Source organism: Balaenoptera physalus (assembly GCF_965194825.1).
Source record: "Balaenoptera physalus genome assembly, chromosome: 2".
Classification (NCBI taxonomy): domain Eukaryota; kingdom Metazoa; phylum Chordata; class Mammalia; order Artiodactyla; family Balaenopteridae; genus Balaenoptera; species Balaenoptera physalus.
In genome coordinates, this window is record NC_138883.1 from 121,221,724 (window position 1) to 121,245,101 (window position 23,378).

Below are 23,378 nucleotides of genomic sequence, written 5' to 3' on the forward strand. Positions count from 1 at the left end.
CCCACCTACCAGAACACAGGCACTAGTCCCCTCTACCAGGAAGCCTACACAACCCACTGAACCAACCTCACCAACTGGGGGCAGACACCAAAAACAACAGGAACTAAGAAGCTGCAGCCTGTGAAAAGGAGACCCCAAACACAGTAAGTTAAACAAAGTGAGAGGACAGAGAAATACACAGCAGATGGAGGAGCAAGGTAAAAACCACCAGACCAAACAAATGAAGAGGAAATTGGCAGTCTACCTGAAAAAGAATTCAGAGTAATGAGAGTAAACATGATCCAAAATCTTGGAAATAGAATGGAGAAAATACAAGAAACGTTTAACAAGGACCTAGAAAACTACACAGCAAACAAACAATGATGGACAACACAATAAATAAAATTAAAAACTCTCTAGAAGGAATCAATAGCAGAATAACTGAGGCAGAAGAACGGATACATGACACGGAAGATAAAACAGTGGAAATAACTACTGCAGAGAAGAATAAAGAAAAAAGAATGAAAAGAATTGAGGACAGTTTCAGAGACCTCTGGGACAACATTAAATGCAACAACATTCGAATTATACGGGTCCCAGAAGAAAAAGAGAAGAAGAAAGGGTCTGAGAAAATATGTGAAGAGATTATAGTTGAAAACTTCCCCAACATGGGAAAGGAAATAGTCAATCAAATCCAGGAAGCGCAGAGTCCCATACAGGATAAATCCAAGGAGAAATACACAAAGACACATATTAATCAAACTAACAAAAATTAAATACAAAGAAAAAATATTAAAAGCAGCAAGGGAAAAGCAACAAATAACATACAAGGGAATCACCATAAGGTTAACAGCTGATCTTGCAGCAGAAACTCTGCAAGCCAGAAAGGAGTGGCAGCACATATTTAAAGTGATGAAGGAAAAACCTACAAACAAGATTACTCTACCCAGCAAGGATCTCTACCCAGCAAGGATCTCATTCAGATTCGACGGAGAAACTAAAACCTTTACAGACAAGCAAAAGCTAAGAGAATTCAGCACCACCAAACCAGCTTTACAACAAATGCTAAAGGAACTTCTCTAGGCAGGAAACACAAGAGAAGGAAAAGACCTACATAAACAAACCCAAAACAAATAAGAAAATGGTAATAGGAACATACATATCAATAATTACCTTAAATGTCAGTGGATTAAATGCTCCAACCAAAAGACATAGACTGGCTGAATAGATACAAAAATAAGACCCATATATATGCTATCTACAAGAGACCCACTTCAGACCTAGGGACACAAACAGACTGAAAGTGAGGGGAAGAACAAATATATTCCATGCAAATAGAAATCAAAAGAAAGCTGGAGTAGCAATTCTCATATCAGACAAAATAGACTTTAAAATAAAGACTATTACAAGAGACAAAGAAGGATACTACATAATGATCAAGGGATCAATCCAAGAAGAAGATATAACAATTGTAAATATTTATGCACCCAACAGAGGAACACCTCAACACATAAGGCAAATGCTAAGAGCCATAAAAGGGGAAATTGAGAGTAACACAGTAATAGTAGGGAACTTTAAACCCCACTTTCACCAGTGAACAGATCATCCAAAAGGAAAATAAATAAGGAAACACAAGCTTAAAATGACACATTAAACAAGCTGGACTTAATTGATATTTATAGGACATTCCATCCAAAAACAACAGACTACACTTTCTTCTCAAGCGCTCATGGAACATTCTCCACCAGAGGTAATATCTTGGGTCACAAATCAAGCCTTGGTAAATTTCAGAAAACTGAAATCGTATCAAGTATCTTTTGCAACCACAACACTATGAAATGTGATATTAATTAGAGGAAAAACAACTGTAAAAAACACAAACACATGGAGGCTAAACAATACGTTACTAAATAACCAAGAGATCACTGAAGAAATCAAAGAGGAAATCAAAAAATACCTAGAGACAAATGACAATGAAAACACGATGACCCAAAATCTATGGGATGCAGCAAAAGCAACTAAGAGGGAAGTTTATAGCAATACAATCCTACCTCAAGAAACAACTCAAATAAACAAGCTAACCTTACACTAAAGCAATTAGAATACTCTGGTTTCTCTTCAGATAGAATAAATCTTTCACCTTTTACTAAAAAAAAAAGCAATTAGAGAAAGAAGAACCAAAAAAAAACACAAAGTTAGCAAAAAGAAATCATACAGATCAGAAATAAATGAAAAATAAATAAAGGAAACAATAGCAAAGATCAATAAAACTAAAAGCTGGTTCTTTGAGAAGATAAACAAAACTGATAAACCATTAGCCAGACTCATCAAGAAAAAAAGGGAGAAGACTCAAATCAGCAGAATTAGAAATGAAAAAGGAGAAGTAACAACTGACACTTCAGAAATACAAAAGATCACGAGAGATTACTACAAGCAACTGTGTGCCAATAAAATGGACAACCTGGAAAAAATGGAAAAATTCTTAGAAAAGCAAATCTTTCTGAGACTGAACCAGGAAGAAATAGAAAATATAAACAGACCAATCATGAGCAGTGAAATTGAAACTGTGATTAAAAATATTCCAACAAACAACAGCCCAGGACCCGATGGCTTCACAGGTGAATTCTATCAAACACTTAGAGAAGAGCTAACACCTAGCCGCCTTCTCAAGCTCTTCAAAAATACAGCAGAGGGATGAACACTTCCAAACTCATTCTATGAGGCCACCATCACCCTGACACCAAAACCAGACAAAGATGTCACAAAAAAGAAAGCTACAGGCCAATATCCTGATGAACACAGATGCAAAAACCTTCAACAAAATACTAGCAAACAGACTCCAACAGCACATTAGAAGGCTCACACGCCAGGATAAAGTGTGGTTTATCCCAGGAATGCAAGGATTCTTCAGTATACCCAAAACAATCAATGTGATACACCATATTAACAAACTGAAGAATAAAAACCATATGATCATCTCAATAGATGTAGAAAAAGCTTTCGAAAAAATTCAACACCCATGTATGATAAAAACTCTCCAGAAAGCGGGCATAGAGGGAACCTGCCTCAACATAATAAAGGCCATATATGACAAACCCACAGCCAACATCGTTCTCAATGGCGAAAAACTGAAACCATTTCCTCTAAGATCAGGAACAAGACAAGGTTACCCACTCTCACCACTGTTATTCAACATAGTTTTGGAAGTTTTAGCCACAGCAGTCAGAGAAGAAAAAGAAATGAAAGGAATCCACGTCGGAGAAGAAGAAGTAAAACTGTCACTGTTTGCAGATGACATGATACTGTGCAGATGACATGGTACTATACATAGAGAATCCTAAAGATGCTACCAGAAAACTACTAGAGCTAATCAATGAATTTGGTAAAGTAGCAGGATACAAAAGTAATGCACAGAAATCTCTTGCATTCCTATACAATGACGATGAAAAATCTAAAAGAGAAATTAAGGAAACACTCCCATTTACCATTGCAACAAAAAGAATAAAATACCTAGAGATAAAACTACCTAAGGAGACAAAAGACCTGTATGCAGAAAACTAAAAGACACTGATGAAAGAAATTAAAGACGATACAAACAGATGGAGAGATATACCATGTTCTTGGATTGGAAGAATCAATATTGTGAAAATGACTATACTACCCAAAGCAATCTACAGATTCAATGCAATCCCTATCAAACTACCACTGGCATTTTTCACAGAACTAGAACAAAAACTTTCACAATTTGTATGGAAACACAAAAGACCCTGAATAGCCAAAGCAATCTTGAGAAAGAAAAATGGAGCTGGAGGAATCAGGCTCCCGGACTTCAGACTATACTACAAAGCTACAGTAATCAAGACAGTACGGTACTGGCACAAAAACAGAAATATAGATCAATGGAACAGGATAGAAAGCCCAGAGATAAACCCACACACATATGGTCACCTTATTTTTGATAAAGGAGGCAAGAATATACAGTGGAGAAAAGACAGCCTCTTCAATAAGTGGTGCTGGGAAAACTGGACAGCTACATGTAAAAGAATGAAATTAGAACACTCCCTAACACCATACACAAAAATAAACTCAAAATGGATTAAAGACCTAAATGTAAGGCCAGACACTATAAAACTCTTAGAGGAAAACATAGGCAAAACACTCTATGATATACATCACAGCAAGATCCTTTTTGACCCACCTCCTAGAGAAATGGAAGTAAAAGCAAAAATAAACAAATGGGACCTAATGAAACTTCAAAGCTTTCACACAGCAAAGGAAACCATAAACAAGACCAAAAGACAACCCTCAGAATGGGAGAGGATATTTGTAAACGAAGCAGTGGACAAAGGATTAATCTCCAAAATATACAAGCAGCTCATGCAGCTCAGTATCAAAAAATCAAACAACCCAATCCAAAAATGGGCAGAAGACCTAAATAGACATTTCTCCAAAGAACATATACAGATTGCCAATAAACACATGAAAGGATGCTCAACATCACTAATCATTAGCGAAATGCAAATCAAAACTACAATGAGGTATCATCTCACACTGGTCAGAATGGCTATCATCAAAAAATCTACAACAGTAAATGCTGGAGAGGGTGTGGAGAAAAGGGAACCCTCTTCCACTGTTGGTGGGTATGTAAATTGAAACAGCCACTATGGAGAACAGTATGGAGGTTCCTTAAAAAACTAAAACTAGAACTACCATACGACCCAGCAATCCCACTACTGGGCATACACCTTGAGAAAACCATAATTCAGAAAGAGTCATGTTAGGCTTCCCTGGTAGCACAATTGTTAAGAATTCACCTGCCAATGCAGTGGACACGGGTTCGAGCCCTGGTCTGGGAAGATCCCACATGCCACGGAGCAACTAAGCCTGTGTGCCCCAACTACTGAGCCTGTGCTCTAGAGCCCACGAGCCACAACTACTGAGCCTGCATGCCACAACTAATGAAGCCCACGTGCCTAGAGTCCGTGCTCCGCAACAAGAGAAGCCACCACAATGAGAAGCCCGCATACCGCAATGAAGAGTAGCCCCCGCTTGCAGCAATCAGAGAAAGCCCGCACACAGCAATAAAGACCCAACACAGCCATAAATAAATAAATTAATTTATTTATTTATTAAAAAACAAAAAACTAAAACAAAACAAAAAAGAGTCATGTACCATAATGTTCACCGCAGCACTATTTACAACAGCCAGGACTTGGAAGCAACCTAAGTGTCCATCGATAGATGAATGGATAAAGAAGATGCAGCACATATATACAACGGAATATTACTCAGCCATAAAGAGAAACGAAACTGAGTTATTTGTAGTGAGGTGGATGGACCTAGAGTCTGTCATACAGAGTGAAGTCAGTCAGAAAGAGAAAAACAAATACCATATGCTAACATATACATACGGAATCTTAAAACAAAAAAAAAAAAGGTTCTGAAGAACCTAGGGGCAGGATAGGAATAAAGACGCAGACGTAGAGAATGGACTTGAGGACACGGGGAGGGGGAAGGGTAAGCTGGGACGAAGTGAGAGAGTAGCACTGACATATATACACTACCAAATGTAAAATAGCTAGCTAGTGGGAAGCAGCTGCATAGCACAGGGAGATCAGCTTGGTGCTTTGTGACCACCTAGATGGGTGGGATATGGAGGGTGGAAGGGAGACACAAGAGGGAGGGGATATGGGTATATATGTATACATATAATTGATTCACTTTGTTATACAGCAGAAACTAACACAACATTGTAAAGCAACTATACTTCAATAAAGATGTTTTAAAAAAAAAAGACTTAAAGACGACCTGATCAGAAAATAAGAAGCAAACTACAGACAAAACTACAAGGGGTCAAAATAAGAGAGTTATCAGACACAGATTTTAAAATAACTATGCTGAGTATGCGCAAGAAAAGGCAAGATTGAAAACCCTGGCAGAAAATTAAAATTATAAAAATGAACTATATAGGAATTCTGAAGCTTAGAAATACAGATACTGAAATTAATAACTTAATGGATGAGTCTACCACCACGGAGACTTGGAAGAGAATTTCAGTATGCTAGAAAAACAGGTCAGAAAACATCCCAAATGAAGCTAAGAGAGAGAAAAATGTGGAAAATGCAGATAATAAACAAGACATAGGGAAATGTATTGAAAAGGCTAATCATATATGTAGAGTCCTAGAATGGGACAGACGCCATATTTGAAGAGATAATGCCTGATAATGTCTGAAAATTTTCCAGAACTGATTAAAGGCTTCATGAGATTTACACACTATAAATACTTCAAGAGAAACAATGGAAGCTATAATAAGGGAATGATATCTTTGAGGTGCTGAAAGAAAGGAATCTCCATCTTAAAAATCTATACACAATAAAAATACTTTCCAAAAGTGAGGTCCAAATAAAGATATTTTCCTATAAGCAGATCCACAATGAAGGAAACAAAAAAGGATATTCTTCAGGCAAGAGAAAGAAGATCCTAGACGGAAACCTGGAGAATAAAGACCATGAAAAGAGCTAATATGTACAAAGATCCAAATGAATACTGATGAATTATGTAACAATAATGTATAAGGTTTTAGATAAATATAGAACTAAAATGCATGACAACAACAGCACGTATTTGGCAGGGTGTACATGTTCTATGGTCTTTGCCTTGACAAGGAAAAGGAAAAACACAAATTAACAAATTTATATTATACTTTGACAAGCTAAGGCTATGTAGTATAATTGTAAGGTAGTAAATTAGAGTAAAGGATGATAAGCACCAAGCTAACAGAAGTGGGAAACTGGAGTAATAAAAAAAAAAAAATCCAAAAGAAAGTGGGAAAAAAAAACATGGAGCAAGGACAAGTAAATGAGACAGATTTAAACCCGAATAGCAATACCAACATTAAATGCAAATAGATAACTGCTCCAATTAATCTGACAACGATCATCAGATCTGATAAAAATATATAAAGGCAAGATGACAGAATAGAACCTCAGCTAACTCTCTGGCTGTGCAATTCTCTGTTTCAAATTTTCAGTCCTGGAAACTGAGGTTTCCAAAAGAATAAAACTTTTTCTCTCAATGAACTGAAGTAAAGATGGTAGCTGAAGTGGCCAAGAGTGTTAGAGGTCAGTCTCTAGGGGCCAGGAGGCCAAGAAGGCTACCTCTCACTTTCCTACAACAGAGGAGTAGAGTAACAGCATACTGCCTCCATGAAGATATGTCAGGAAGTCTAAGAGAAATTACTTCTGATTTCTGTGTTCAAAAAAATGAGAATTAGGAAACTAACGCCTCTTAAAAAATCAATCTGCAGGTAAAAGAGCTAAACAAACATTTGTTTCATCCAGTTATTTCTAAGGAACACAAAACTACAGTTTTAACTGGAAAAATAACCAGCATAATTCCAGTACCTTACTACCCATCCTCAAGTAAGATTCTGAGGAACATGTAAACTATGTAAATTCAATCCTAATAGGAGAGGGGGATAAAAAGCACACTTCTGACGGCTAAAACAGATAATCTCAGCTATCTACTGCAAGGCAGAAAAAGAAGAAATCTACCCACACAAGAAACCAGCTTAATGACAGTTATTACAATCCATTTCCAAATAAGTAGCTTACCTTTTATCTACAATTTAACAGATAAAGAAAGGCATAGATGCAAAGCTTGGTAAAGTACCACTTCATTTAATTTCCTGTATTTCAGATCTTTAAATATGTGATCCCAAATGAGTGACTACAAAACCTTGTTTTTATATATATAAATTTATTTATTTTATTTATTTTTGGCTACATTGGGTCTTCATTGCTGCATGCGGGCTTTCCCTAGTTGTGGCGAGCGGGGGCTACTCTTGGTTGCGGTGCGCGGGCTTCTCACTGCGTTGGCTTCTCTTGTTGCGGAGCATGGGCTCTAGGCGCACGGGCTTCAGTAGTTGTGGCTCGCGGGCTCAGTAGTTGTGGCTCGTGGGCTCTAGAGCACAGGCTCAGTAGTTATGGCGCACAGGCTTCGTTGCTCCACGGCATGTGGGATCTTCCCAGACCAGGGCTCGAACCCGTGTCCCCTGCATTGGCAGGCAGATTCTTAACCACTGCGCCACCAGGGAAGCCCCAAAACCTCTTTTAATTGATTATGTGACAGTGAGAACTCCCTTCATTTTAAGTAATCCTTCAGATTAACTATTCTACATCAAAACACAGGGATTCTATTCCATAAACTCTGTACCTTGGAACTCAGTAATCAAGATTTTACAGAAATAAAAAGGTGTGGGGTTGGCGGGGGCGGGGGGGCGGGGAAGGGGGGTTGTTTACAGGCATTGATGGGCGGGGTGGAGGAAGGTTTCTGTTTAAATAGATATGCAAGAGGGAATTCCCTGGTGGTCCAGTGGTTAGGACTCCACGCTTTCACTGCCAAGGGTCCGGGTTCAGTCCCTGGTTAGGGAACTAAGATCCTGCAAGGAACTAAGATCCCACAAGCCGTGTGGGTGTGGCCAAAAAAAGAAAAAAAAAAAGATACGCAAGCTATTGTGGTATACTAACTCAGAAACTAAGAACCTCAGGGTTTACAAGGATGTCATAAAGTTATCCAATTTCCAAATCAACACCTTGGGCTTCCAAGCTATTCTCAGCCATGAGGAACATTCTATTTTTAAAAGACTAGAGCCATCATCGGATGGCTCTAAATAGTTATAAATCACCTCCTTATATTGAGTTGAAAATTGTCTCTTTACAGTTTGACTTCTATTCCAATAATTCTATTGGAATTAATTCTATTGTCATGCATTGTGTTCATCAAAAACTAATCAAACTAATATGTATACATACACAGCCCTTCAAATAGTTGAAGACAAGCTATCAGGAACCCCCATGTTCTCCTCTCCAAATCTATAATTTCACCTGCTATCTTAGGACATGGTACGGAATCTTTCTAATCCTTGCTACTATTCTCTAAATAAACCCAGATTTGTCTAAATAAACCCTTCTTAAAGTACTACCTCAAAATTCAACTCAGTAGTTCAGATGTGGCCTGAGAAGCCAGACCACCACTTCCTTACCAAGTTGCTGACAAATCTAATAGGTCCCATTCCCTCCTACCCCTTTCCCCTTCCCCATCCTTGTGTCGTGTTACATCTCAAGTTTCATTTTCTTATTCTTCATGACCCTCAAGTTGTCACCATGGCCATCCAAGGCCCTAAATACTGTTCATGCTCCTTCTGTGAATCCTTCTTTCTGAGTCATACCTGCTAATCTCCTCGGAAGTCTATGAATCCTGATACTAATAACTTGGCAATTGAGTTTAAGGTCCTCTTAGTAAGGTCAGTTAGCTCAAGGCAATCACATTCTTCCCAGGCCTCTTAAGAAATACTTCAACCCTAGCAAAGGCCCTTCTTTCTGGTATCAGGAACCATGGTTCAGAAACACAAATCCAACAGAATTTCAGCCATTTACCTCCCAGATCGTCCCCTCCCTGAAGTTCTACCTAGAGCAGGAAAATATAATGAAAACACTATCTGCAGTCACAAGTCCTTCAGTTTCCTGGTCAAGATTTCAGATTCCCTAAAAAGATATCTCTGAAAGAGGAAGTGAGAGGGGAGGGGCCCACATCAGTCTTCAAAGATACTGATAAGGTTCTACTTCTTAAGCTTGGTGTTGGGCCTACGGGAATACGATTTAATAGGACTGCTTAGATTTCAGGTTAAAAATATTTTTCATGTATTTTTTAAAAAGATACATTCTGGGCTTCCCTAGTGGCGCAGTGGTTGAGAATCTGCCTGCCAATGCAGGGGACAAGGGTTCGAGCCCTGGTCTGGGAAGATCCCACATGCCGCAGAGCGGCTAGGCCCGTGAGCCACAATTACTGAGTCTGCTCTCTGCAACAAGAAAGGCCGCGATAGTGAGAGGCCCGCGCACCGCGATGAAGAGGGGCCCCCACTTGCCGCAACTAGAGGAAGCCCTCGCACAGAAACGAAGACCCAACACAGCCATAAATAAATAAATAAATTAATTAATTAATTAAAAATTAAAAAAAAAAAAAAGATACGTTCCCAGGGGTTTTTTCACCATATGAATCAGTAAAAATACAGTCACTAGCAATTTCAGTAAATATAAACCAGATTCACTCTCTAGGAAGACAACCCAGTTGATAGCCACAATAATTTCTACAATAACAAAGCTGTGGGAAAACAATGACATTTGACATTTGGGCTATTTGAAGAAAGTTCAATCATAAATGAGGATATAAGCCCAAACAAGAATATACACACACAAAAGCTAAGTAAGCAGCTTTCAGAAAATTACTCCTTTTTGCAAGTATAAAAGTATCCTTTCATGCCTTTTGTTTTCTTCCTTCAAAACATCTCATATCCATCTACTCTCACCTATTCCTACCACTACCAACCTTCATTGCTCTTTGCCCAGATTAAAATCAAAGTCCCCAACTAGTCTCCCAGAAATCTACTCTATCCTATCTAAACTCTACTCTGATGCTGAAGGCATACTAATTCTTTTTTAAAAATAAAATAAAAAGCCTAACAGATCAATCATGCCCCTGCCTAAAAACGTCTGCTGGCTTTTTACCGCATTCAGGTAAGCCCCCAGACTCTTCATCATGATCTCCAAAGCCCTATAGTTTTCATCACAGATTTCTCCCCAGAAAGACTACAGGCTCTTGAAGAACAGGGATTATTTAGATGCCCCACATCCTCAAGCCTTCTATAGCACCTAATGCACTGAAGTCCACCTAACTGAAATGGGAAAAAAAAAAAAAAAAAGTTTATCTGCAAGACAACTGTTACACAATTTTTTCTCAATTTCAAAGAACAGGTCAAAAAGAAGCTCCAAATAATTAAAATATAACCCCTTAGAAACACTTCCTAGTTTTTTTAAACAAAGATTTAAAACCACTACATTTAATCTAGATTCCATTGCTTTAACCTTTATTTTTTAGCATCTTTTAAAAACACTTAAATATAACACATAAATTTAGAAAAGTGCATAAAATATAAAGGTACACCATTACACACTAGCATGAAATAGTATCCATGCAACTACCACCCTGGTCAAGAAACAGACTATAGTCAATAAACAAGAAGCCCCCAGGTGTCCCTTTCAGCTCACAACTCCCTCCCCGCTTACCTAGATGTACTTGCTATGCTAAACTGTATGGTAATCACATCTTCGTTTCTCTTGATAGTTTTATTGCCCAAGTATGAATCCATAAGTATTTCTCATTTTTGTTCCACTAAGAAGCCTTTTTAGAATAATTTTTTCCTAACTCCTCCCCGTCCTGCTCCCCGACAAAATTTTTCACACCACAGACATACTGTGTATCTATTTATGTATTGTGGCCCTTTGAAGGGCTACAGACTATTGTAATATCTAAGACTTTTTCACTCCAAGGACCAATTTTCACACCATTCGGGGGAATACTGCCTCCGTGAGAATGCATGCTTAAATAATATAATTCAGTTTTACCTATTTTTGAGCTGTACAAATGAAATTGTACAAAACATGTTTTGGGAATCTGGTTTCTTTTGCTCAACACTGTGTTTAAGATTCGTCTATCTTATTGCACATAGCTCTATTCTGTTTTATGAATACCACAGTGCTCCATTCTATTGGAACAGACACTTGGGTTATTTTTATTTGAGGCTATTATAAACAATGCTGCTTTGAACATTCTTGTGTTTGTCTCCTGGTGCATCTAAGTACTCATTTCTTGCAGGTTATATATCTAGGAGGAGAATTCCTGGACCACAGGATATGAGTATCTTCTACTTTACCAAGTTATACCAAATGGTTTTCCAAAGCAATTGTACAAATATACGTTGCCATTAGAAGCATATGGAGTCCCCTTACAATTTTCTTACCTTAAAAGAGAAGTTAAGCAAAATATATTCTATGCCTTCTTTTTCTTTTAAGATCTGAAGATCACTGTGCAAAGGACTATCAGGATCAACCCTAAGAATTACAAAACGAAAAACAGTTCAAACAAAAAGTCAGATTTTTTTTCTCACTAAACTCAAACATGAACCATTCCAAGAGCTAAAACAAAGCCCCTAGGGTAAATGCCAAACAGAGAAGGTCTAAAGCTGCTCTATGGTTCCCGGAAAAACAAATTAACTATAGCCTCCAACTCCTTGGGATTAAATGTCCAAAAAGAGATCACAGTATTCTACATCTACTCTCCTAAGGGCATGCAAAGTTAGCAGTTATTCTAAAGGAAAGGGTCATATGTACATAATCTTCTCAAGATAGTCTGCTTCTCTCAAACTGTATTATTAGACAAGGGGTTCAGGAGAGAAATTTACCATGGACAAGACCAGAAAAAGTGAAATCACTAACAAAATCTAAATTTGTCTACAACTGTTCTATATATTCAGGCCCTACTCAAATTTCTTATTTCAAATATAAACTGGTTGTCACAGTCAATCTCATCAAGTTATTTATACACTTTTGTTTGTATAGTTCCTAATTGTCTCACTGACTCCATGAAACACTTTTTCCCACAGCTGGCCCTTCTTTTTCTCCTCCTTCTTTCTCACTTTACTTAGTAAGCCCAAGAAACAGCTCATTTTAACAACCTAAGAACTATTTCTACAGAAACAGTAAGTAAAAGCCACAGTAAATAGGTATCAAATTAAGGGGGAAAAAATCTCCACTGTGATAGTCTACCATTAAAAAGAGTGGGTTAGCATAAAAAAGCACTTACTTCTGCAGTTTAACATGCCAGTCATATAAACTGTCATTTATGAGTTCCACTGAATAAATCCCTGTAAAGGTATAGGGCATGTTAGTTACTCTTCATTTGATCTTATAACTATTGCTCTGGTGTAAATGTATACACTAAATAGCCAACAAAAGCTACAAATTTTGCCATTAAACCATGAACAACTAAGCTGTATTATAAATATTTTGGTGCTGGAGCTGAGTATCTTATGCCCTTAACAGATGGACAACTAAAGCCATCAATGAAGAGGATTTTTGGGGTTGAAAAACTTTACCATTAATTGTAAGAGGAAAAAAAACCTTATGCAAAATTATATGTACTTAAGACTTTTCTCCTATGCATATATGCAAACAGTTCTATTAAAATGGAATCCCTCTACATATAGTTTTATAATCTTTCTTCAACTTTTTGGGACATCTTTCCATTAGTATATAAAAATTTATTGTCAATCTTTTTAATAACTGTAGTAATTTATTTTATGGATAAGCCATAACTTAATTCCACCATATAGCTGGTTATTAATTTAATTTTTTGCTACTACAAATAATGCAGTAACAAGTGACGACTGAACATATTAAGGTAAACCAGTATTCAAATATTTAACTTTATTATGTTTCTACACACAAACTTTTAGATTTCTTATAAGAGGAACTGTTAGGACACCAAAACTTCTAATGACCTCAGAAACAAATCTGACTTATCTTGCACTCTATAAAGTAGGGGGGTTTTTTTGCTTGTTTGTTTTTAAGTAAGCTCTAGTGATTTAGACTTGATCACTCTGAAAAATTCTGAATGGATCATAATGCTACCTTTTCAAACAAACTAAAGTTTGGCTCTTTCTCTTATTCAATACTGTTAGACTCTCTGCAATAATATGAGGGAATTTTATTTCAATTAGAGAGGTTCCACAATATTTAAGCCTTATTGGGTAAGAAAGAACTCTTAAGTCAAACTATAAATTTTTAGAAGTAATACCTTTAACTACAATAAGAGTTGATTATGTTGTTTTCAAAAAAAGGAAAAAAAAAACATAAAAATCAACTTGGCAACAGTTCTCTGTTCATACAATAAAACATATTCATCTTATTTACTTTCCAAAGCATATATTTCTTGTACCTTTCCCAGAAGATAAAAATTATGAGTTAATCCCCATCAGCAAGAAGACAAAAAATTATGTGTCCATAAAAAACATTTAAAAAATCCAAACAAGTGAACTCATCCTATTTTACCCCCCACATCTTTTGGTAACTTGATTAAATTTGTGTTTCACATTCCTAAAATAAAGTTAATAAACATTTCTGTTTCTGTCCAGTTATAATATAAGAAATGAAGTTACTATCTGAAAATTTAAAAGGGCATAAGGACAACAGCAGAGATCCAGAGGTCCTTACCTGTTTTATAACTCTGTGATCTGTATATGTCCCTGAGCTCTTTCATAAGTCTATCTGAAGCTTGTACAGACCCAGACACTGCACCCTGAAACATAAAATTTGCTGTTTACCAGGATCTACTGATTTAAATAACTAAAGATTTAAGGTATCTGAACCTGAAATAAACGTTTACAATGATATCATAAAAATGGATCACCACTCAACATTTTAAGAAGTCAAAAAAGTTAAGTTCAATTAAATCAATGATCATGAAGTTTCAGTAGGAATATAAATTTGGGGCAGGTCTGATTCATTTACTATTTGTCATCTGAAAAAAAAAAAAACAGCTAACCTATGTTCAGATCACTATGGCCACTCCAACAGCCTACAACTAGTAAGGGTCTATTTCAAATTCCATCAATTAAAAAAAAAAATTTATTAATTTTTTTCTTTTTTACGATTTTATTTGGGGTGGGCAGTTTTAGGTTCACAGCAAAATTGAGAGGAAGGTACAGAGATTCCCCATATAGCTGCCCCTCACAGTGCATAGTCTCCCTCATTATCAGCATCCTTCGGAGGTACATTTTTTACAACTGATGAACCTATTTGGACACATCATTACATCTGAAGTCCATAATTTACCTTAAGGTACCTTTACCTTTTGGTGCTGTACATTCTATGGATCTGGATAATGACAAGTATCTGCCCATTATAGTAACATACAAAGTATTTTCATTGCCCTAAAAGTCCTCCATGCTCTGCCGATTCATCCCACCCCCCACCCCGAAACCCCGGCAACCACGGATCTTTTTACTGTCTCCATAGTTTTGCCTTTTTCAGAATGTCATATAGTTGAAAACATAGTCTGCAGCCTTTTCAGATTGGCTTCTTTCACCTAGTAATATGGATTTAAGGTTCCTCCATGTCTATGTCCTGTCCTTGACAGCTCATTACTTTTTTTTTTTTTTTTTAAGCAAGGAATAATATTCCATTGCCTGGATGTACTATAGTTTATTTATCCATTTTCCTACTGCTTTCAAGTTTTGGCAATTATGAACAAAGCTGCTATAAACATCTACATGCAGGTTTTTGTGTGGACATAACTTTTCAATTCATTTGGGCAAATACCAAGGAGCTCAATTGCTGGATTGTATGGTAAGAATATGTTTAGTTTTGTAAGAATCTGTCAGACAGTCTTCTAAAGTGGCTGTGCCATTTTGCGTTCCCATCAGCAATTAGAAAAGTTTCCTGTTGCTCCACATCCTCACCAGCATTTGGTGTTTTCAGTGTTCCAGATTTTGGGCATTCTAATAGATGTGTAGTGGCTCCGTGCATTTTTGAAAATACTAGAAGACCCTCAATGTGATACATTAACTAAAGCAGTTCCCTTAATCAGACTATAAGAATCTTATACTAACAATCTAGTTTACATATTAAGAAATTGAGAAACAGCATGTCCACATACATGCAACTGGTTTCAGTTCTTTTCAGTGTTCCAACTTCTCTGAAGATGAAAATGCAACAGTATCTTATCCTAAGACTGAATATGAATGGAACTATTTACCATAAGACAAAAACATTTAGAATGTCTTCTGAATTAAAAAAAACCTGACCTTGTAAAATTTTAAATGTTGCACCTTCAAAAGTTGCACTACACTTTGAGGTGGGGTAGAAAATCAGGTTTACAAAAGATATTACTTCCTAGCTGTGTGACTTTGGCTACATTACTTGATAGGTTAAAACCCCAGTTTCACATCTATAGAATAGGAAGAATATTTCATACAGTGGTTATGAAAATCAAATGGGAAGGCATATAAAGGTTAAAGGACTTCGCTTAGTTTGTCATGTGATAGTGTTCAATAATTTGTAGTTGTTTTGACTATAACACACAAACTGGAAGCAATCACAAGATACGGAAAGTATAGTAAATATCTTTAACTTAGACACTACAAGCTTTTTTTTTTTGTAAATAGTCAAGATAAGGACTTGGCTAAATTGCTTTCTAAAGAAAGATCTGCCAATTACATTAATACAGTAAATAGGACTGAAGAAGTGACAGTAATCTACCTATTTACAACACTTGTCATCTCCTTGCATAACAATTCATTCCCTGTGTTAGAGAACCTATGCTCAGGACAAAAGAACTGGTTCTCAGATTTCATGGGTTTGATAAATAGCTCTAACACAAAGGCAGTAAGTAAATAGTAAGTGTTGAGATGGATAGCTAGACTTTCATTTGATATTTCCCTACTCTGGGCATTTTATATACATTGTTCTCATTTATTATTTACAGGAATCATCTAAATGGTACATAATGTCCACATTATAGAATTGAGGAAACTGAAGCCACACAGCTGTGTTTGTCACCATGCTGCTTCACATAAAAGATGTTAAGTCAAAAGAAAAAATTACTTTTGGTTCAGTCAGGGCAGGACAAACCAGATGGCAACTTCATGAAGAAGAAAGAATTTGAATTATACTTTGTACGAGAGACTGAATTTAAATTTACACATCCCACAGGAGAAGGGTAAGGAGAGAAAACAGGATAAACAAGTTGGAAAGTGAATGATTTCAGATGAACAGGGTAGAAAGTGGCTATCAATAGATGAGAAATGTTGGGGGTGGGGGGAACTAGGGCAACAAAACATATGGCTGAATCTACAACCAAGGCAGGGATGGAGGGGGGTGGCTTTGATTGGTATCTTATTGAATTGCCCTGTATTTATATTATTCCTATATAGCTGACTCTTAAACAACACAGGTTTGAACTGCATGGATCCACTTATATGTAGATTTTTTCAATACGTACTACACAATCTGTAGTTAGTTGAATCCTCGGATGTGGAACCGTGGATATGGAAGGCTGGCTGTAAAGCTATACGTGGATTTCGGTGCAAGGTCAGCACCCCTAACCCCAGCACTGTTCAAGGGTCAACTGTAATTACTTAACCACAAAAGTCCAGGTTCTATATATTTACACATACTTACATTTAGATGGTCTTGCCTTTGAGTCTTCCTAATTTTCTCTAATATTGCCAAATTTTCTTTTTCAATTCCTTCATCCTCTGACTTTTTCCCACTAATAGGCTCTTCTTCCTTCATCTCATAATGATCTAAGTCTTCTATATCCTACAAAAAATAAAAAAAATAGCTTATTCAAGCTTATGCCAAAAGCTAAATTATTCCTGACTCAGAGAACAAAGAGGAGAGAATACATGTATCCTATGAGTAGGGGAAAAAGCCTTCACATTCCATTCAAAAGGTTCTCTCCTTTTATATACTATATTTTAAAGTTAGAATCTGAGTAAAGCATATTTAATAGTTTTACAAAGCCATAACTATTACCAAATGAGCCATCTAAAATCGCTTTAAATCTCCTATTAAGGGGAACTTTTGAAACAGTTTAGCATGAGGTACCAAGAACCGTTAACTCGACTTCTAGAAATCTATTAGATTCAGTTTAGAAACTAGTCTAAAATGTGAACACAGATTTAGGCATAAAGATGCCTATTTCAACTTTATAACCACAAAAACAAAATCTTCATGTGCAAAATACCAGAACAGTTAACTTAATTCAATGGAATACCAGAAGACCATTAAAATGCCAACAGAGCATAATGGTTTCTTCTGTATCAATAATGAAGTGAAAAAAACAGAATATAAAAATGAATATATAGAATCTTAATTATGCCAAAATAAGCACAGAAAAAAAGAGAATAGAAGGACACATACTGAAATACTAATAATTATCAATAGAGACATTTAGTGCTTTTCTTTTTCCAAGTTTTCTGTAGTGAGCACCTATTGATTTTTATAACTAGGAAAAAAGTTAGAAAAAGAATTTAAATATCGCTAAGCCAACATCTTTAATCACTACATCATTCTTCTCCCTCCTTTCCCTTAACATCAGCTCTTAAATATTTAAAAATTCTGCATAGATTTGTATAATAAATCCTAACCTTCTTCTATTATCTTACTTCTAACTTTACCTAGATCATCAAAATCTCTAAAGAAGTAGTTTATACTTTATCTCCACTTTATCAAGCAGACTAATTCACTGTGATTTCTAGACTAGGTTAATTTAGACCACTTTTGTCCAGACTCAATGGTCTTTTTCTTGGACTGCCATCTCTTCAACTCCTATTACATTCCTTTCCTATTCATACCTTGTCTATGACTTCATGCTTCATGGAGCTCCCTTCCCCTGGTTTGCACCTTTCAGCTACAATTTTCTGTCCTACACTTGTTTTCTTCAGAGTTCTCACAAATACCCTTGGCCTGTATCTCCTCCTCCTCCTCCTCCTCCTCCAACTTCAACCTCAGTCATGTTCTAGTGCACAAAATTTCTCCACTTGAGTAGTAATCAACACAGAACAGAATTCATCATTATCGTCTTTACAAAACAACATTCACTGTACACTATTCTCTGCTTAAGGCCTTATCAACAATCACACCAAATATAAACATGTTTGTCTCTAATTCAAGACTTAGCCATCTGCCTTTTCTAGCCAAACTTGCTTTCCAAGACTCCAATACAGCAATCTCCTTCTCCCAAAAGGACAGCCTCCAATGCACCCAAACACACCATGCCCAGGGTTGTTCTGGGCCTTTTTACCACATTATTTTAGTTGCCTAGAATATCTTTTCACCTATCCTAATTTGACATCTCCCAAGTCCATCCTACCTTTCTAGATTTCTCTAAATGTTGCTGTCCTTTCTTTATATTATCTTGTGAGGGGAAAAAAGAAAGGTACATAAACTCATTGAGTACAATGTCTACTTTATTGTACATCGGACCCATGGTAAAGGTTTAATTTTTTTTTTTTTTTTTTTTTACTTATTTTTTATTTATTTTTGGCTGCGTTGGGTCTTTGTTGCTGCGCACGGGCTTTCTCTAGTTGCGGCGAGTGGGGCTACTCTACATTGAGGTGCACAGGCTTCTCATTGTGGTGGTTTCTCTTGTTGCGGAGCATGGGCTCTAGGTGTGTGGACTTCAGTAGTTGTGGCACGTGGGCTCAATAGTTGTGGCTCACAGGCTCTAGAGCGCAGGTTCAGTATGTGTGGCACACGGGCTTAGTTGCTCTGCAGCATGTGGGATCTTCCCAGACCAGGGCTCGAACCCATATCCCCCTGCATTGGAGGGCAGATTCCTAACGACTGCGCCACCAGGGAAGTCCCAGTTTAATGTTTTCTTGCAGTTTATTCCTAAGTTAAACTGCATGAAAACATTAAAAAAAAAATCTATCCCCCAAAAAATCATTCTACCTGGACAATGTTAAGAACTATTTTACTTCCAGACTCACAAAACAAACCAACAACTACTTTAGTTCTAAGGCATTCTAAGAAGTGTATTTTAGATTTAAGGTAATAACCTAAATTAATTCTAAGATCCAAACAGAAAAATGTTTTAAAACCAAGACTGTGGAACTCAAATCCTTTTTATCAGGTCAATGTAGAGACACAGATTTTCATTATGAAGTTTGAATTTAAACACAAAGATTCAGAGCCTGAAAACCTCTAAAATTTTATCAATGGCTGGCAACTAAACTGATTTAAGCTCAGTGTCTTTGGAATTTCCTCTTTGATATTGTTAGATGATTTTTCAACATGAGATAGTTTTCATTACTTCTAGTGAATAGTCGCTGAAATGTCAAATTCTCCTTTTATTCAAACACAAAACTTCTGAAACTTCGTAGTTCCTATTGTTAAACCAAATCAGGTTAAGTACTGATTACTATTAAATGTAAATATAATTTTAGTGCTAAATGTTAAGAGCTCTTATTTTCCATGAAATCAAATCCAAGGACATCAAATAAGCAATTTGCTAAAAAGCATACCATGAATTAGAGGTAAAGTCAGATTTTAGAAATTGTTTTAAATTCCAAATTCAATGTGCTTCTCATTATTCCACGTTAACAATGGTTTATAAAGGAGATTAGAAAATTAATAAAATGTTCAAAAGTGAAGATAGTTATGAAATGTTATTCTTATATAGAATACCTACTTCAGCCATCTCTTCCTCTTCCTCCTCTTCTGAAGTCACTTCTTCTGCTATCCCATTCTGCAAAGAAAAAAGAGTTTGCCAGGACTACACAGAACAAGTAAGCACACACTGAGTACATCAGAAGATTTTAGGGACAAACTATCAATCATCCGTCACTGCAGTTCCACTAAGAGCTTATTAAACTTGAAACATTTACTTTTAAATTCAGCTTTGATTTGACAAATAATATTTATCAGCTTTTTAAGAAGAAACAATTTTGAAAAATTCAACTTAATAGATGCCTTAGAAATTAAGAAAGGCAATTAGTCAAATATAAAGCAAAACAGAAAAAAATTTTAAACATATTCTAATTTAAAGTCAGAAAACATTTTACACATATAGCTATGTGTATAAGGCTAATGGCTTCTTTTGCTTAAAGTATCCCAGACGATGGGTTTCTTAAAATATCTACCTTTTTAGTTTTGAAAAGCCTGAATCTTTCCATAAATGCTACTGGCTTACATTTTAAAAGGTCAAATGTGTTGCACAGCCATAGACACTGCACAAAACTAAAAGTTATAAAGGGATCACCGTTTCACTAAGGAGCTATTTTTCTTTTTTTTTTTTTTTTTTTTTTTTTTACATGTCATTTACCACAATATTTCTATATGAGACACAGTTTAACACTCATTCACAACGAATCTGATGAGGTTTTAAGAAGGGCCTTCATACTTAGTTTTGTCAGAGTTCATAAAGACAAGCTTCCTGGACCAGAGCACAGTTCTCTAGGACACAATATATAAAAACTTAGTAGGATTTTTTCCCCTAGAAATTCTTGCTGTATTTGTTCCAACTACAGCTGGTAAGGATCATACTCATATAGGACGCCAACCTTGCTGGCCTCTTAGTGTGTCAGAACCAGAGAGAAAAGACAATTTTTTAATGTAACTCAATGCAGCAGAAATTTCTTAACAGATTTATCTCTCCCTTTTACTCAGGAGTTGGAAAAGTCCACCTGCCAGCACCTCCCCATTCACGCGCCACAGGCAGAGCACAGGTGCGCAAAGCCAGAAAGGGGAGGCCATAGCAGAGAAGACTGACAATTGCTGAGGACACTCGTAACAACTGACACTGATCAATGGTATACCTCGTCTATAATGAGCAGATAACCAAGCATCACCAGATATTTGAAGGAAACCAGCAATCTGAAAGGAAGGCACCAAGTTGAACAAGCAGAAAAAGTGACCTGAAGCATTATTAATGAAGGCAATAAAAGAGAATTTAAAAATCTAATAATTGGAATCTTTAGCAGTAATTGAGAAGATACTGCATCCACAAAACCTAACAAGATTACTATGTAAAGAACAAGAAAGTTCTGGGAAATCAAAAAGATCTCCCCTCAAAGAAAAAAAAAACTCAGAGGGGTCAGAGAGAACAATGGACCTAACTGAACAAAATATTTATGACTAAAGAAGACAACCAAACTGTGACATTCCCCTAAAATGTGGAGAAAAAGGAGGTGCAGGATGGGGAGAAGGTGATTAAAATAAGAGAAGAGTTAGGGAAATGGAGATAGGAATACAGAGGTCAAATATTCATCCAGCATTCATTCAGAAGATGAGGGAAAGAAAGAGACAAATGTTGCCAACCTAAAGAAGGACTTCATAATAGCAAGTGGCTCTGAATGCCCCGAAGGAATGTTGAAAAGTAAAACCCCATACTTCACAGTTAAAGAAAAGAACCATGCCGACTTCCAGAAAGAAAAAATATAAAGAACTAAGAATCAGACAGGCATCAGACTTTTCATCTGTAACAACAAATACCAGAAGAAAAAAGTGTAAAGAACTTGGAAGAGACTCAATTATGAACTTAGAATTCGATATCTAGTTCCATCAGGATGGAAGCCATACCTGTGTTTGTTCAGCACTGGATCCTCAGCACTTACATAGAGTACTTTACACAGAGTCAAATAAATACTTGTTAAATGAATAATAAAAACAGACACAGTATTCAAGGAACACTCTTCATACACATCCCCACAAATCCTTTTTAGAAAAAAAAGACATTATTCAGGGATGTATTTCAGAAAGGGGCAACCATGGAATACAAGAAACGGCAATAAGCGAAGACAACAGCAACATCAGTGGTTAAGTCTAAGCAATTGCTGCTAATGCAGCTGAAAGGTTACAGGCCATATTCTCTGACCACAGTGAAAAACGAAAAACCCCAAAGCCGTCTGAGAATCTTTAAAAAAATTTTTTTTCTAAATAATTCTTGAATTTAAGAAGAAATGGACCCTCATGCCCCAGTAATCCACTCTTAAATACATGCCCAGAGACATACTTGCACGGGTGTACCATGTACTACAGACAAGAATGATCATGGTAGCACTGTTCCTAATGGCAAACTGGAATCAACCCAAATGTCAGTAAACAGTCAAATGGATAAGTATGTTATGGTACACTCAAACAATGGAATAAATACAGCAATGAAAAAGAACTACAGCTACACACAATATAAATGAATATACTCACAATGGTGAGAAAAGACAAACATGAAAGAATACATAGTATAACTCTTAATATGAAGCTCAAAAAACAGGCAACACTAAACCATATTGTTCAGGGTTGCATACATGAGTGATAAAACTAGAGAAAAGTAAGGAGAGGATTAGCATACAAGCGAATGATAATCTGGAAGGAGCCTGCAGAAGATTCTGTAGTGCTAGCAATGTTCTATTTCTTTACCTGGGTGGTGTCTAGGTCGTATAGTTGTCAGGTATTCACCATAACTTTTATACTAAACCTATGTCTATATGCTTTCAATACTATTATTTTGAACTTTTTCTTGCAAAATATAAGAGTAATACAAACAAGAGATGGAATCAAACTACTTAGGAAATACAAACTATTTAGAAAATAAGTATACTAAATTTTAAAACCTGTGCAATAAAGTCAAACAGCACTCGGAAGAAAACGAACACCCTTACATGTTTGACGAAAAAGCAGTTTAAATCATATTGATCCAGTAAACTAAAAAAGAAAAAGGAGAAATTATTAAGACTGGAGTGAAAAAGAAAAACATTCGATTTAACAAATAAAACTAAGGGCCAGTTCTTTCAATAGACCATTATAATAAAACAGACAAGCCTCCGACAAGTAATGAAGAAAACTTCAGGATTATAACCACAGATGAAGATGATGCAAAAAGTGAATACTCTGCACATCTTTCCAACAGCTTCAAATGTATAGATAAAGTTACCAATTTTTTAGAACCTAAAATTACTAAAACTGACAGAAGAAATGGGAAATCTAAATAGACTAATA

At 36.3% G+C, this 23,378-nt stretch overlaps 1 protein-coding gene across 3 annotated transcripts in view; it reads right to left on the reverse strand.

Annotated features, from left to right (window-relative positions):
- Positions 1-23,378, reverse strand: part of UBE2Q2 (ubiquitin conjugating enzyme E2 Q2) — a 69,843-nt gene that overhangs the window by 26,519 nt on the left and 19,946 nt on the right. For 2 of the 3 annotated variants that reach the window (XM_082452676.1, XM_082452675.1), the window contains 5 exons: positions 20,074-20,130; positions 17,058-17,198; positions 14,091-14,175; positions 12,682-12,742; positions 11,840-11,930 (listed from right to left, as the gene is read on the reverse strand). In XM_082452676.1, the coding sequence (XP_082308802.1) occupies positions 11,840-11,930; positions 12,682-12,742; positions 14,091-14,175; positions 17,058-17,198; positions 20,074-20,130 (435 nt within the window). The remainder of the gene's footprint in view (positions 1-11,839; positions 11,931-12,681; positions 12,743-14,090; positions 14,176-17,057; positions 17,199-20,073; positions 20,131-23,378) is intronic. The other variant, XM_082452677.1, reaches the window with a different exon arrangement.